The 14,067-nt window shown below is 46.7% G+C and overlaps 2 protein-coding genes across 3 annotated transcripts; one reads left to right on the top strand and one right to left on the bottom strand.

The window, feature by feature from the left end:
* The first annotated feature begins 2,314 nt into the window (after positions 1-2,314).
* On the top strand, positions 2,315-6,215 carry adoa (2-aminoethanethiol (cysteamine) dioxygenase a). The gene is made up of 2 exons (XM_020638766.3): positions 2,315-2,872; positions 3,335-6,215. The coding sequence occupies exons 1-2, from the start codon at positions 2,537-2,539 to the stop codon at positions 3,767-3,769; spliced, it is 771 nt and encodes a 256-aa protein (XP_020494422.2). The 5' UTR covers positions 2,315-2,536; the 3' UTR covers positions 3,770-6,215.
* Positions 6,216-10,781: 4,566 nt separating this feature from the next.
* egr2b (early growth response 2b) lies at positions 10,782-13,537 on the bottom strand. 2 transcript variants are annotated; one of them, XM_020640310.3, is made up of 2 exons: positions 13,158-13,537; positions 10,782-12,569 (listed from the first exon to the last, which is right to left on the bottom strand). In XM_020640310.3, exons 1-2 carry the CDS (start codon positions 13,318-13,320, stop codon positions 11,410-11,412), a joined length of 1,323 nt encoding a protein of 440 aa, XP_020495966.2. In that variant the 5' UTR covers positions 13,321-13,537; the 3' UTR covers positions 10,782-11,409. The 2 variants fall into 2 exon arrangements, with proteins under 2 accessions (XP_020495966.2, XP_065806097.1); XM_065950025.1 differs by having other exon boundaries at positions 13,165-13,299.
* Positions 13,538-14,067: the final 530 nt, after the last annotated feature.

The following is a 14,067-nucleotide window of genomic DNA, read 5'->3' as shown; positions in this document are numbered from 1 at the left end:
TCACTTTAATCTATCCATTTGATTTCAGTATTCATACAGTTCTGGTTACTTTATTCCTGATGTTTCTTATCCATCATTGCACTACGGTCACTTTATTTATCTCATTTTTACCTTACAGTTATATTGTATATATTAGTTCTGTTGTTCCATTATTCACCATGCACCTTATTAACTTATCATTTAGTATTTGCCTTCTTGCACATAGCTCTGTATATATATATTTATTTCTTGTTTACTGCACATAGTTCTGTTTACATCTGGTCACTACTGCACATAGTTCTGTATATATATATTTATTTCTCGTTCACTGCACATAGGTCTGTATATATATATATTTATTTCTTGTTTACTGCACATAGTTCTGTTTACATCTGGTCGCTACTGCACATAGTTCTGCTTACATCTGTTTACATCTGTTAGTCCGATCACTGTCCACTTATATCTACTCTTTTAGATTTTGTATTTTTAACTTAAGTTTAAGCTTTAAGTTGTATTTAAATTGACACTTTATATTTAGGTTAAAATGTTTCATCTACTTGCACTGTTGTTAATTTACTGCTCTGTGTGCCTTTGAATTGCCCCCCGGGGACAAATAAAGCTTTTTGAATTGAATTGAATTGATGTGCGGGGTGAGAGGGGTCGGCCACAATCTTACCTGCACGCCTCAGGGTCCTGAAGGTGTACAGATCGTGGAGAGATGGCAGGTTGCAGCCAATCACCTTCTCTGCAGAGTGGACGATGAGCTGCAGCCTGCACTTGTCCTTTGCTGTGGCTGCAGCGTACCAGACTGTGATGGAGGAGGAGAGGATGGACTGCTACACTGATGGCAGTGTAGCAGTGAACCATCATAGTCTTTGGCAGGTCAAACTTCTTCAGCTGCCGCAGGAAGTACATCCTCTGCTGTCCTTTCTTGATGAGGGAGGCGATGTTCAGCTGCCACTTGAGGTCCTGGGTGATGATGGTCCCCAGGAAGCGGAATGACTCCACAGTAGACACCATGGATTCATCGATGGGGCTGGAGGATTAACGTGGTCCTGGTTCAGGAGGACTGACGTGGTCCTGGTTCAGGAGGTCTAATGTGGTCCTGGTTCAGGAGGATTAATGTGGTCCTGAACTGTCTTGATGGCGTCTTCAGAGACTCCAGAACATCAACATATTATTTTCAAACTGTCTCGTTTGCCTTCAGTGATGAACACAGACATTATAAAAACTGAGCCGGCATCAGTCCGCGTCATCGTCCATTTATAAAGTTTAAAATGTCTTTGGTGGATCTAGAGGTGTGAAAACATCCTTAGAAGGCTGCATGCACAGTGACAACTGTTTGATATACTTTCTTTTTATTCACTGATTCCACTGTGCAGAACGCGGAGCCCAAGAGAAATGTGGACAATGAAGTGGATCGTATCTTATCCTATCAAAACATATCGTATCGTACTGTATCGTATCGTGCTGTTTTAAATACTAAAGTATTGCATCGTAGAGTATTATATATTATCCTAATGTATGGTTTTTGTAATTTGTATTGTATCATAACGCACAGCACCATATCGTGTCGTACTGTACCTTTAAAGTACCGTATCTTATCGTATCGTGTCTTATCGCCAAGTAAGGTTGTTGAAGATTTAAAACATGTTCCAAATACATCTTCTCTTTGTTTGTACCAAAAATGTGTAGAAAGAACTGATCATTCAGCGAACATGATTTGATGTCATGTTGGCTACAGGTGGTCCCGTGAGGTTTCTGCTGCTGGTCGAATGGATGAATTATGACAATAAAAGTTGTAATATATTGTAGCTTTCCATGAATATAAACTTAAAGATAGTAAACAGTAGAGTTTCGTCCATCAGTCACACAACTTATTTACCTGAGGTCAACCTGAATGCACTTTACAAACAGTGACAGTAACGTGTGTGTCAGTCCTGCACGCACGTGCTCTCAGGGTGAGGAGGGGGATGCTGGGGGGGGGGCTGCAGGATGGAGGATGTACAGGGAGGAGGAGGAGGATGTGGGAGGTCTGTGAGGAGTTCAATGACCTGCCTGGCCTTCCCCTCTTCAACTCTGATCTACCCTGAGGAACTCTGGGAATTGTAGTGTCACTGAGATGTAGAGCATCTTATTGTTTTGAGTTGTAGTCCTCTAAGTGTTTGTTCTAAAGTCACAAAGTCACACAAAGTCTTAGCTATATGTACTATATTAGTATTAAAATGTCACTGTTCATCTTTCTAAGATTATCTTTAATGTAAATAGTTGCTAGAACTCCATATCCCATACTGCGTTGGGTTTTGTGCGCATGCGCAGTGAGCGTGGGGTACTCGGTAGGCGAGTCGGTGGAAAATGACTGGAGGGAGGCTGTTATCTGATGCTAATTTAACACTTTATCGCCATGAATTGTGTTTCATTTTGAGTAAAGTCGCGTTGTTGTCTTTTTTAAACGTGTACCGAGCAGTAGTCCGTGATATGTGCTGACCGTCGAGGCTTTTAGAGACGGTTAAAGCGGTGAAATCAGCGGCGGAGCGGAGCCTCCCACACGGACAGGATGCCTCGGGACAACAAGACCCCTCTGATCCAGAAGATCGCCAAGCAGGCCTACATCACCTACAAAGGCTTTAAGAGTGAATCTAACGGGGATAACAACCTGTTACCGGACAGACACTCGGAACTCCTCTCTTTAGTCACCGCCATCAGAGCCGCCGACCTCAAAATCCCACCACGGAAAGCCAAAGCGAGCCCCGGGGCATCGGGGCCCCACAACCCCCCGGTCACCTACATGCACATCTGTGAGACGGAGGTGTTCAGCATGGGCGTGTTCCTGCTCCGGACCGGGGCCTCCATCCCGCTGCACGACCACCCGGGCATGAACGGGATGCTCAAGGTCTCTGCACCTCCTTTGTGTCACCTGTGTCTGGTGTTACGGTGGAAAGAGCGACCGTGCTAAGCGGTGACCTGCGGCCGCATGCTTCTGTGGTTGTCATGGTTACAACAGATGTATTTTCTGTTATGCGTATTAAAAACGAAACCTTATATGTTAGTAATTGGAGCTTTTTCCAGCCCTAATGACAAGTCTGCATGTTCATAACTTGATGTTCTGAACAATATAATTCATACTGAAACAAAATGTTTTCCCTCCGCCTCGTTAATAAATAATTTAGTCTCTTTATTTGACTAATATATCTGTTGAGATATGAGGGAGTCCTGGTCATAAAGTTCACCACAAATAACGGATTGTTTACTTCATTTTTTATGAATCAGTTCAATAATTTTTTAATTTATTAATACATGTTGAGGTAACCATGGTAACCTGTGTGTGCTTGTCTGTGCCCTGTGTGACGTTTAGGTGCTATATGGGAAGGTGAGCGTCCGTTGCTTCGATAAGCTGGAGGATCCCCCGTCGGTCAGCCTGCCTCAGTTTGACCCTCCCCTTGCTCCTCCACAGGCGGCCTCCGTGCGGCGCTCCGTCCTGCGCTCGGTGGCTGAGTACTCGGAGGGCAGCGGGCCGTGCCTCCTCACTCCTCTGAGGCATAACCTCCATCAGATCGACGCCGTGGACGGGCCCACCGCCTTCCTCGACATCCTTGCTCCTCCATATGACCCAGATGACGGGCGGGACTGTCACTACTACAGAGTCCTGCACGCGGAAGGGGAGGGGGAGGCAGGCGGGAGGAAGAGGGAGGAGGGGGAGGTGGAGGAGACGTGGCTGCTGGAGGTCCCTCAGCCGGAGGACTTCTGGTGTGGAGGGGAGGTGTACCCCGGCCCTGCAGTCTCTGTCTGATCCCTGCTGAGAGGGACAGCGATAACACGATTTCATCCATCCACGGGGGGGCGCTCTGAACTGCCCCGCCCCCCCACAGGAGAGTCATATCACCTGGACTTCAGAGCATGAACTCAAAGGATAATCCTCCTTCCTGAGGAGCAGCTCCTCTCGTCTCCTCTGACTGACGATCCAAACGTTCTGTGAATGTTTGTTCTTCTTCTCTGCTGCGGACGACCTCACACATCCTCACCTGAACGCCAAAGCCTGAGAGGCAGGGCGGGGCGATCCGGCAACAACCGTCCCCGTTATTATTGAGACTGTCCTGATGATAACAGACAGATTATTATGAATTATTAACATCCTGTTTCTGACGTCAGAAGTGAAAACAGCAGCTTCATGAATCACCAGGAAGGGCTTATGGAACGTTTCTATGGCGTGGTTTAAAACTACATAATCTCCATTATTTTAAGATCGAAGGCATCAAAAAGAACCAGATCTAAAAACACATCTCTTTGAATAGACAGGTGTGTAACTGCAGACAAACTCCTGCACACCTTAATGTACAGAAACATGGTCAGTGTGACTTCAGAGTTCATCAGGTGTTTGAATTCTCCTCCAGCGCTCCTCGTCAGGACACAACCACAGATAAAACATGAAACAAAATACGGTTACAATCACAGTGTTACCTGAGAAGGCCCCGTGTCCACCTGGCGTTTTATCTGGACAGGAAAGTGCCGGCTGTGCGCTCGGGAGCGTTTGCATGAAGCGTTCGTGTGCTGAGAAGAAAAGTCGCTGCATGTCCGTCCTGTCTCCATGACAGCAGTCTGTTGACCACGGCTGCTGCATGACCCACACTGCTCCGTTACTTTTCACTGCATGTTTTATATTTGAGGTCGTTTATGTCCGATCAGACACGATCCATTGGCGGCTAAAATATGGGGAATATCAAACATTTGGAAAAGAGCCTTTCTGAAAAGTTGGAACGATTTTCAACTTCGCTTGGAGAAGTCACAAAAAAAACAAAAAAACGAGTGCCTTTTCTCCTGGTGGCTGCTGTCTGCTGTGAACGCTCTCCACTCATTGAAAACAATCGAAAAAAGACACTGGCGCTCAGAGAGAAACGCCATGTGGACACGGGGACTAAATGAGTCTGTTGGGCTCGGTTTGTTTCCGACCTGCAGACATCCGATGACTCTACTTCTCCTGCTTCCTGTTCGTTACTTAAAAACATCAGAGATCTTTAGAGTGCTGCTGACATGCGTCCGTTTGACTGACAGCTTCAGACTGTAGTTCAACGTGTTCATAATGTGTTCAAAGGTCATCATCATCATCAAGGGTAATGAGGACCGAGCTGCTTGATCGCCCGCCCTGCATATTACCTTACCTGCCTTATGTGTGATTATTGAATGTAAACTTTTTCTACACATGTTTCTTTTCTTAAGTGCACACACACTACATCACATGGAGAGAGAGAGAGAGAGATATATATATATATATATATATATATACACACACACACACACACACACACACACACACACACACACACACACACTTTATTTTTATGCTTAAATCATTCCTGCTCCTTCTCTCGTCTGATTGGTTAAAGGAGGCTCTGAGTCACTCACAGGTATAGTCTGAATGTCTCCAGTAGGTTTCTAGGGTCCTGGTACCCCCCACAGCCCAGGAGGAGGCGCTGCTTGCACTCACCTGTGAGGTACATTAATAAACAACCAATGAGGCAGCAGCAGACCAACAGCTCCTAACAGCTCTGTTTTTATGAAGTGTGTTTGTAGAGAGGGATGTCACTAGAAGGTCTCTCTCTGTAATGATGTAACACTTAAAATAACAACCGGAGCCCGTCAGGGACAAACGTGACGACTTTTGAGTGGACACACACTTCAGGCCATCGTTGATATGAATCTAAAACCACCGCCCAGGTTTTAAAAACTAACCTGACGTGACCTCTTGAGGTGATGAAGCTGATGTTCAGCTCTCACTCCGTGTTCTGTGACTCAGCTGTCAGAACCGACCCGGAGACATGTGACACTTCAAGACATTCTGACTTCACTGCTTTGTACTTGTGGCTTCTTAAACACTTACCTGAGCTCAGTGTCCTCCTTCAGCCTCACACACACACACACACACACACACACACACACACACTCACACACAGCCTCTCACACACTCACACACACACACACACACACACACAGCCTCAGACACACACACAGCCTCTCTCTCACTCACACACACAAACACAGATACACAGCCTCTCACACACACAGCCTCTCACACACACACACAGCCTCTCTCTCACTCACACACACACACACACAAACAAACAGCCCCTCACACAAACTCAGATACACACACACACACACACACACAGGTCACAATGACACAATGATTGTGTTACTCTGATGATGTAGAATGTAAAATAATAAACTCCATGTGAATGATCTCCCGCCTGTGGACTCCAGTCTGTTCAAACATCAGCTTCACAATAAAAGGCTGTTACTGACCTTTGACCTTTCACAGCAGGAGAAACTGGTGAGATCAAAGACGTGAGGCAGGTTTATAAATGGAGCTGCTCATACAGCTTTACAGAGTTAAACATCCTGAGTCATCTGCTCTGTGTAGCGTTCAAAATGCTCCAGCAACACTTTTAGTATGAAGATCAACTTTTAACAAAAGACCCTGCTGAAGGCCACCAGCCTAAACGCGTCGGCCTGATTTGTTAATAAAGTTGCTGGAGCATTTTGACCTCTTCAAGCCTTTCACTCTTCATGCACCAGGTTAGTTGGTGAAGTTGTGCCAGAAAATCCTGCTTTACTTCTTCAGTGATAAAGCGTTCTGCAGAGTCTACAGAGTCTCACCTTCCATCAGATGACTGTAACAGAGCGAGGGAGACGGTGACCTCCATCAGACGACTGTTACCGAGGGAGACGGTGACCTCCGTCAGACGACTGTTACAGAGCGAGGGAGACGGTGACCTCCATCAGACGACTGTTACAGAGCGAGGGAGACGGTGACCTCCATCAGACGACTGTAACAGAGCGAGGGAGACGGTGACCTCCATCAGACGACTGTTACAGAGCGAGGGAGACGGTGACCTCCATCAGACGACTGTAACAGAGCGAGGGAGACGGTGACCTCCATCAGACGACTGTTACCGAGGGAGACGGTGACCTCCATCAGACGACTGTTACAGAGCGAGGGAGACGGTGACCTCCATCAGACGACTGTTACCGAGGGAGACGGTGACCTCCGTCAGACGACTGTTACCGAGGGAGACGGTGACCTCCGTCAGACGACTGTTACCGAGGGAGACGGTGACCTCCATCAGACGACTGTTACAGAGGGAGACGGTGACCTCCATCAGACGACTGTTACAGAGCGAGGGAGACGTGACCTCCGTCAGACGACTGTTACCGAGGGAGACGGTGACCTCCGTCAGACGACTGTTACTGAGGGAGACAGTGACCTCCGTCAGACGACTGTTACAGAGCGAGGGAGACGGTGACCTCCATCAGACGACTGTAACAGGGGACCTAAGGTCAACGTCGGGACAGACGCAGTCCTCTCCCACGCTGAGTCACAGGACACTCTTTGTGTCAGCACTTGAACATCTCTTCATCTCTGTAGATCTTTGTTGAAGGGGATTTCAGACACTTTAAATGTTGATGTTTCCTTTAAAGAATGAACCCTCACTGCTGCTATACAAATGGTGCATGTCCACAAGGCCTACGTGTCCCAGCTTGCCTTGCAGTATTGCTTCAGCCATATAGTTGCAGAAGAAAGACATCTAAATGTTCAGTAAGACAAAATGTGTTCTCGTCCGAAACACTGTGCTCGTGTTTTTCATTTGTGTGTTCGAAATTCAACATCAGAGGAAGATAAAATCCACTCTTAGTAACCCTGGGAGGGAGAGGGAGAGGGGAGAGGGAGAGGGAGAGGGAGAGGGAGAGGGAGAGAGAGAGGGAGAGGGAGAGGGAGAGAGAAAGAGAGCGAGAGGTTTCCTCTCAGCTGCTGAGGGTCTCACTGAGCAGTTCAGACAGATTTGGTTTGATACCGAGCTGATCTTCATGTGTTCACTGAGCTCCGCGCCTCAGATTAAATGTAATTATCCTCCATTCTTTTGATTAAAGTCCATCAGATCGTCTCAGAGGGGAAAACTGAAGACAACAGGAGCCAATTGTCTGAAGACGCTGGACGAGATGGGAGATATGTGTGTGTCTGTGTTTGTGTGTGTGTGCATTTGTGTGTATGGGTGTTATGTGTCCCTAGTCCCCCCAATGATGAGTAAAGTCCATCCTCTTCGTCTTTTGCCTGCTCCACTTTTCAGAAAATGTGTGCTCAAACAGGCTGTTTGGAGATTTTCCCCTCATGACATCACAAAGGGCAGTAACCCCTCCCCCAGGTGGGTGACACTCACACAGCTAGGTGTTTGTTCTGCCCTCTAAGGGGGGGTCTCACTGGCCATCCGTACCAGAACAAGCACGCAGGTACACAACGCTGACAGCCTTCATTATGGAGAAATCCAGAGTTTCATGGCTGTATCTGACTAACATGACACAATATAAGACACAAAGTAGCTGTCATGCTCTGTGTTGTTCTCCGATGTGCGGGCGTGGACTCGCCTGTGGACTCGGCCGCGCGTCCATTTTATTTTTTAACTTATTTATGGCTGTGTCTCATTAAAATGGCTTAAAATAAGCTAAGTCAGTAAATTAGCTGTCATGCTCTTTGTGTTTTTCTCTGATGTGCAGACACGGACTCAACTGTGGGTCTCTTTTTCTCTCTCTCTCTCTCTCGTCCACCTGTTTGTAAACTGAGCACGCTTCAAAATAACATAAAGCGTGCACATGTTGTATTAAGACGTTATGTACAAGAGGTAATCGTGCTTTTAGGCACGGTTAGTCCTGGCCAGTATGCCGGCCAGCGTGGCAATGGCGCAGCGGGGGCGCAATCGTGCTTGAGTACAGCACGGTACAGATGACCAGTGTGACCACGCCCTGAGTCTGCCTTCTCACCGTAAACAATAGGACATGGAGCGAGAAAGCCTGAGACACCCAAGCCCTTCCAGGGAGGGGGCGTGGTCAGACACAGCTCATTTACATTTAAAGGTACAGACACAGAAACAGCCTGTTCTGAGCAGGGCTGAAATAGAGGGGTTTATAGACATGATCAAATACAGGATCAGAGTGGATTTAGAACAAGAAACTTCACACACATGTTTTGAGGAGCTCTGAGACTTATTTAATCGGGTTGAAGAGGAGGAGAATATGTCACCTTAAATATTTGTCTGATTGTTGTTTATGTGAAACGGCCCGTCTCGACCAGGACGCTCTGTAAGAAGAGATCTTTAATGTCATGAATAAAGTTTAAATGAAGTTTAAATAAAGTTTCAAACATAAAGAGTGTTGCTCTCAGAGCGTCCACTTCTGCTCCAGTTTATTTAATGGTGTTTTTATATATTTATAGATATTTGATCAGTCTGCTTTAAAATGTGTGTGACTCGTTTCTATTTCATCATTGAAGAAGTTTATTTTATGAACTTTGAATTAAAAACGTTTAAATTAAAGTTTTTATTTCTTTTAAATTTACAGAAGCTGCTGTTGTTTTTTTTTACTTTTAACATGTTGATAGAAATCTGAACCTTTATTAATAATAACATGATAAAAGTGTGATAGGGTTATCCCTAACCCTCAAACATTAAAAAAATGAAACAACACAGAAACAGCTGTAGTCAGTGGCATCTGTCGGGCCCTCCAACCAGTCTGCCATCGTCCTCTTCCTCTTTTCTCTCCTGCAGATGGATCACTCTTCTTCGTTTTCTTTGAACTTTGGTTTTCACGCTCAGCAGGACAACGAGAGTGAGAGATGGGACCCCCTTAGGGAGGTTTCCTACTGTCGTTGCAAAATTTTCACGTAGCTTTGGTTTGCGTTTGTGAGCCCTCACAAATTTTATCAAGTCCTCATCCCCGTGAACTTGAGGTCCAGGTGAACTTGATTCTCAACGTGTCTCTTTGATTGATTCTGGTGTTTTGAGACTTTTTACATTCTGACAAACAAACAGAGAGAACAAGAAATTAATTAAAGATTAAATCTGATTCAGACCATCGGGAGGATTACAGAAAGTGTTTGTTCTTTAAACTGTTTTTACATCGTAGTGTTACGATGTAAAAACAGTTATGTTTCTCTCTCTCTTCTTTTTGCTGCTTCATCCTCAAATACCTTAAGATTTTTATATGGTATACAAATAAAATAAAGGTTTTCAGAGGGGTCAGAGTTTAAAAAGGATATCACCTTTAATTGTATTTTTAAACAGAAAAGCTGCAGCCACAAATTAAACTGATTAAAACAACAAAGTGTTCGTAGGACGAAGAAGTCTGAGGATGTGAGGGCGCGAGGTGGGCGCGTGGGGTCGGCGGAGGAGCTGAAACAAATAATATATATAAATAATAATAAAAATATAATATAAATATATATATAAATATATTTTCAGCAGCTGTATGAAAGAGGACGCGCGGTTTTAGGAGTGTTTCTGTTTAGTCTGTAACACTGGGAGGATGTGAGGATTGTAAATACACCGGGGTTTGTTTATTTATTTATTTAGGCTATTTATTTTAGGAGGTAAACAAACTGAGGAAACTTGTTTTTATATTATTGTAAATAAATGTGAGAAAATGGAATCATTGAAACTAAGGAAGAAAAGTGAAAAGGAGATCTTCGCTAGACTTCTACCCACTCTTTTTAGGACGCTGGTACTTTTATTTTTTTTATTTATATGACACATAAATATATAGCCTAGATAAATATGTGACAGAAACACACAGTGAGTGGGTGACACTGAGTCAGAAGCCTTTGCGTGACGTAGGAGGGATTTACCCTAAAAAGTTTCCAACATCCTCTTCATCAGTCTTTAATAAACATGGAAGGGAAAGTGTTCAGAGCATCGTTTGGTTCCGTGAACGCATCACGGTGTTCGGAAAGGTATAAAAAAACTGAGACAGAAAGCAGCACGTGCGTTTATCAACATTTAATAAGTCAAACACACACACGTCACGACGAGATGAGTCCAACACGTTAAAACTTTTCACACCGAGTTACACCAGAGCACGAGTACAAAAATAAACTTTATAACTGTACAGATTACACACACACTCACACACACGCATACACACACTTTCACACACACACACACACACACACACACACAAACACTCACACACAAGCAGTGAGAGTACACACAGAGAGACACACACACACACAGCAAGGCACTGAGGGAACACACACACACACACACACACACACACACACACACACACACTTGTTATAAACACTTTGTCAATAATTTATTATTGCAGTTATTTATTTCACACTGACACGCTCACTGTGTGTCCACGCGCCCCTTGACGATCACTCTTTCTGCAGGTAAAAAGTGCATCCTTGTAACTGTCCGTGGAGCACGCGCGTGTGGATGTGCGTAATTACGCACGACTGTACACAGAGTCCTCCTGTTTGTCCTCGCTGCAGCTTCAGAGTTTCTCTTTAAAGTCTGTTTCCATCTGTCTGTCAGTCTTTTCAAGTTATTTCTCAAGGGTTAGTGTGCGTCACGCTGCCATGGTAACAACGTTTTTTTCCCCGGGAAACTATGAGCAGATGCTGGCTGCGCCGCGATCCACACCGGAGCTGCTGGAGGAGGAAGAGGAGGAGGAGGAGACAGTGGAGGATTTCCTCTCCTTCTGCCGCAGGTGGATCTTCGTGTGTCTTTTCCTCTCGTCGCTTCGCGCGAACTTTCGTCCGCAGAAGTCGCAGGCGAACGGCTTCTCCCCGGTGTGCGTGCGGATGTGCGTGGTCAGGTGGTCGCTGCGGCTGAAGTTGCGCATACAGATCCGGCACTGGAACGGCTTGTGTCCGGTGTGGATCCGGATGTGTCGCGTGAGTTCGTCGGAGCGCGAGAAGCGGCGGTCGCATCCCTCTGCGGGGCACGGGTATGGGCGCTCGTGGATCGGGGTCTTGCTGGGTCTGTTGGGGTACTTCCGGGGCCGCAGGATCGGCCTGAGGGGCAGGTTTTGAGGACTGTAGGCTGAAGGGAGCCGCGGAGGACCCCCCTCTGAGCCACCGACACCGGGCCCCCCTAGAGTACAGTTCCTGATGGTGTTCAGGGGGATGAGCGGCGGGGGCACGCGGAAGGAGTCGAGAGGGCACGGGCCGAACGGTTTCCGGTCCTGGATCCCGGGCGCGTGCAGGTCCCGTTGACAGGCCGGCGGGAAGAAACCAGAATAGTCCGGGATGAGCGGGAAGAGCCCGGGTCCTTCCGAGCCGCAGGGCTGCTTCGGAGAAGAGTAGGAGGGCGGGGGGTAGGAAGAGATGGGACAGGAGGAGGTGGACAGGAAGGCGGAGGGGTCCTGGTACACCTCCCCGCAGCCCGACGAGGAGGAGTAGGGAGGAGGGGGGGAGTACAGGTGATGGTGGTGGTCTAACTCAGCCGGGGTCTGCGCCGCCATGCTGCAGCTCAGAGCTCCGGAGGAGAAGTGAGGAGGAGATCCTGAGGAGGCCGGAGAGGAGGAGGAGGAGGAGGCAGCAGCAGCATGAGGAGGAGGACCGGCCACGTTGAAGATGCCCGACACGATGTTGATGACTCCCTCGGGGCTCCAGTTTGTCGGGTACTGGGAGTCGATGGAGAACTTTCCCATGTAGGTAAAGGTCTGGTTCCGGTGGTTCGCGGGCTGAGAGAAGCCACCGGAGTAAGAGGAGAGGTCGAGAGAGCGTCTGTCTGCTGCGCTCATCTCCGCGCTCATCAGGCCGTCTGAGAGAGAGAGAGAGAGAAACTGAGTGTTAACAGCAGAAAACATGCAAAAGTCTTCAGAATGCAGCGTTCACACGGTGACAGGAGGTGGCATCGACTCAAAACCTTAAATAATGAAACAGTTGAACGTTTCGATGTGAGGGAGAGGAAAACAGGGGGGAAAAAAAACTAGGGGTTCATTCAAAGAAACTGTCCAGAGAGGAGCGCTCCAGCTGTCTCTGTGCCATTACGCACGGACTCACACTTTAAACATTTTAACTTTCAGAAAAAGGGAGAAAAAGTCACCCACAGCTCGTGAAATAAGCACGTTGTATATTCTAGAGAGAGGCGCGCTCAGACTGAGAGAGGAGGTGAGTCCGATCATCAGGAACATTTCAACTCTTAGAATGAGTGAGAGCAAAAACAGTCTGCGCTCAGACTGAGATTGATACATTAATATTTGGAACAGATTTTATAAATGAGTGTGAGTAAAACATTTATATTCTTTTCTAGATATTTAAACTTTCAAGAGTAACAAGTTTTGTTTTTACACAGATTTTACACACAAAAAAAAAAAACAGATCAGAGGTTTTCTTGTGTTTCTCTTACCCCCCACATTGATTTGGTCGTAGTGCGCTCCCAGCTCGCTGTTGTTGTAGATGGTGACGGAGGTCGGCAGGTTGGAGCTGATGTCATCCACCGAGTACATGCTGTCAGGATGCGCGAACCCCCCGAGACTCACCGGGACCTTCTCCAGAGTTTTGGCCGTCATGATGGTGGACAAATAAATGTCTTTTTTTTTAAAGAAGTAAGAGTGTGTGACCTGCAGTGTGTCACCCCTGCATCACTCTCTCTCTCTCTCTCTCTCTCTGTATGTGTTTGTTTGTGAGGAGGATGAGCTCAGTGTGTCCGCTGCAGCTCACGCGCTCTGCTGATAAACTTCTCGGAGAGCTCGGAGTAAAGTGACTCTTATGGAGGGTCGGGGACCCGGGCTCTGCTTTGTTTATAAGGGGAACCTTTTGAATCCCCCGCTACGTCATTGTCCAAATAAGGAGATGGGAGGGGTGAAGAGAGCCGAGCGAGGGACGCTGATTGGCAGCGAGGCTCCGTGACGTTGTGATAGGGAATCACTTGTGAATGGAGAAGCTAGAGATAAGAGTGAGTGTTTCCACTGAGTGCTGCACACACACGCACACACACACACACACACACACACACACACACACACACACACACACCGATATACAACATGCACATATAAAACAAAGCTCAGAGAGAACACACACATGTGATTAAAGTTTATATTTTATATTCATCACCTCGTTTTCCTCATCGCGCTCATGTATGAAAAGAGGAATTCCGGTTCTTCTCTTTGAGCCATAAAAGGGAGATTCCGGTAACAGGGGGACGTCCCTCACGCTCCATATTTGGTTTCCGGAATGTGATCATCGAAAAAGTGACGAGTTTTGCCGAGCGGAGAGATAGAAAAGCCACAACCAAATGAGAGCGCGCGGAATTT

Source organism: Labrus bergylta, chromosome 21 (genome assembly GCF_963930695.1).
Source record: "Labrus bergylta chromosome 21, fLabBer1.1, whole genome shotgun sequence".
In the NCBI taxonomy this organism is placed as follows: domain Eukaryota; kingdom Metazoa; phylum Chordata; class Actinopteri; order Labriformes; family Labridae; genus Labrus; species Labrus bergylta.
Note: the sequence above shows the minus strand (reverse complement) of the source record. Positions and strands in the feature narration are given on the sequence as shown.

Bases quoted from the DNA above. Each gene is read 5' to 3' on its own strand.
- egr2b (XM_020640310.3), bottom strand. From the start codon at position 13,320: ATGACGGCCAAAACTCTGGAGAAGGTCCCGGTGAGTCTCGGGGGGTTC. The intron at 12,570-13,157 runs GTAAGAGAAACA...TCTCTCTCTCAG, and splicing joins CGACCAAATCAATGTGGGGG to ACGGCCTGATGAGCGCGGAG.
- adoa (XM_020638766.3), top strand. From the start codon at position 2,537: ATGCCTCGGGACAACAAGACCCCTCTGATCCAGAAGATCGCCAAGCAG. The intron at 2,873-3,334 runs GTCTCTGCACCT...TGTGACGTTTAG, and splicing joins GCATGAACGGGATGCTCAAG to GTGCTATATGGGAAGGTGAG.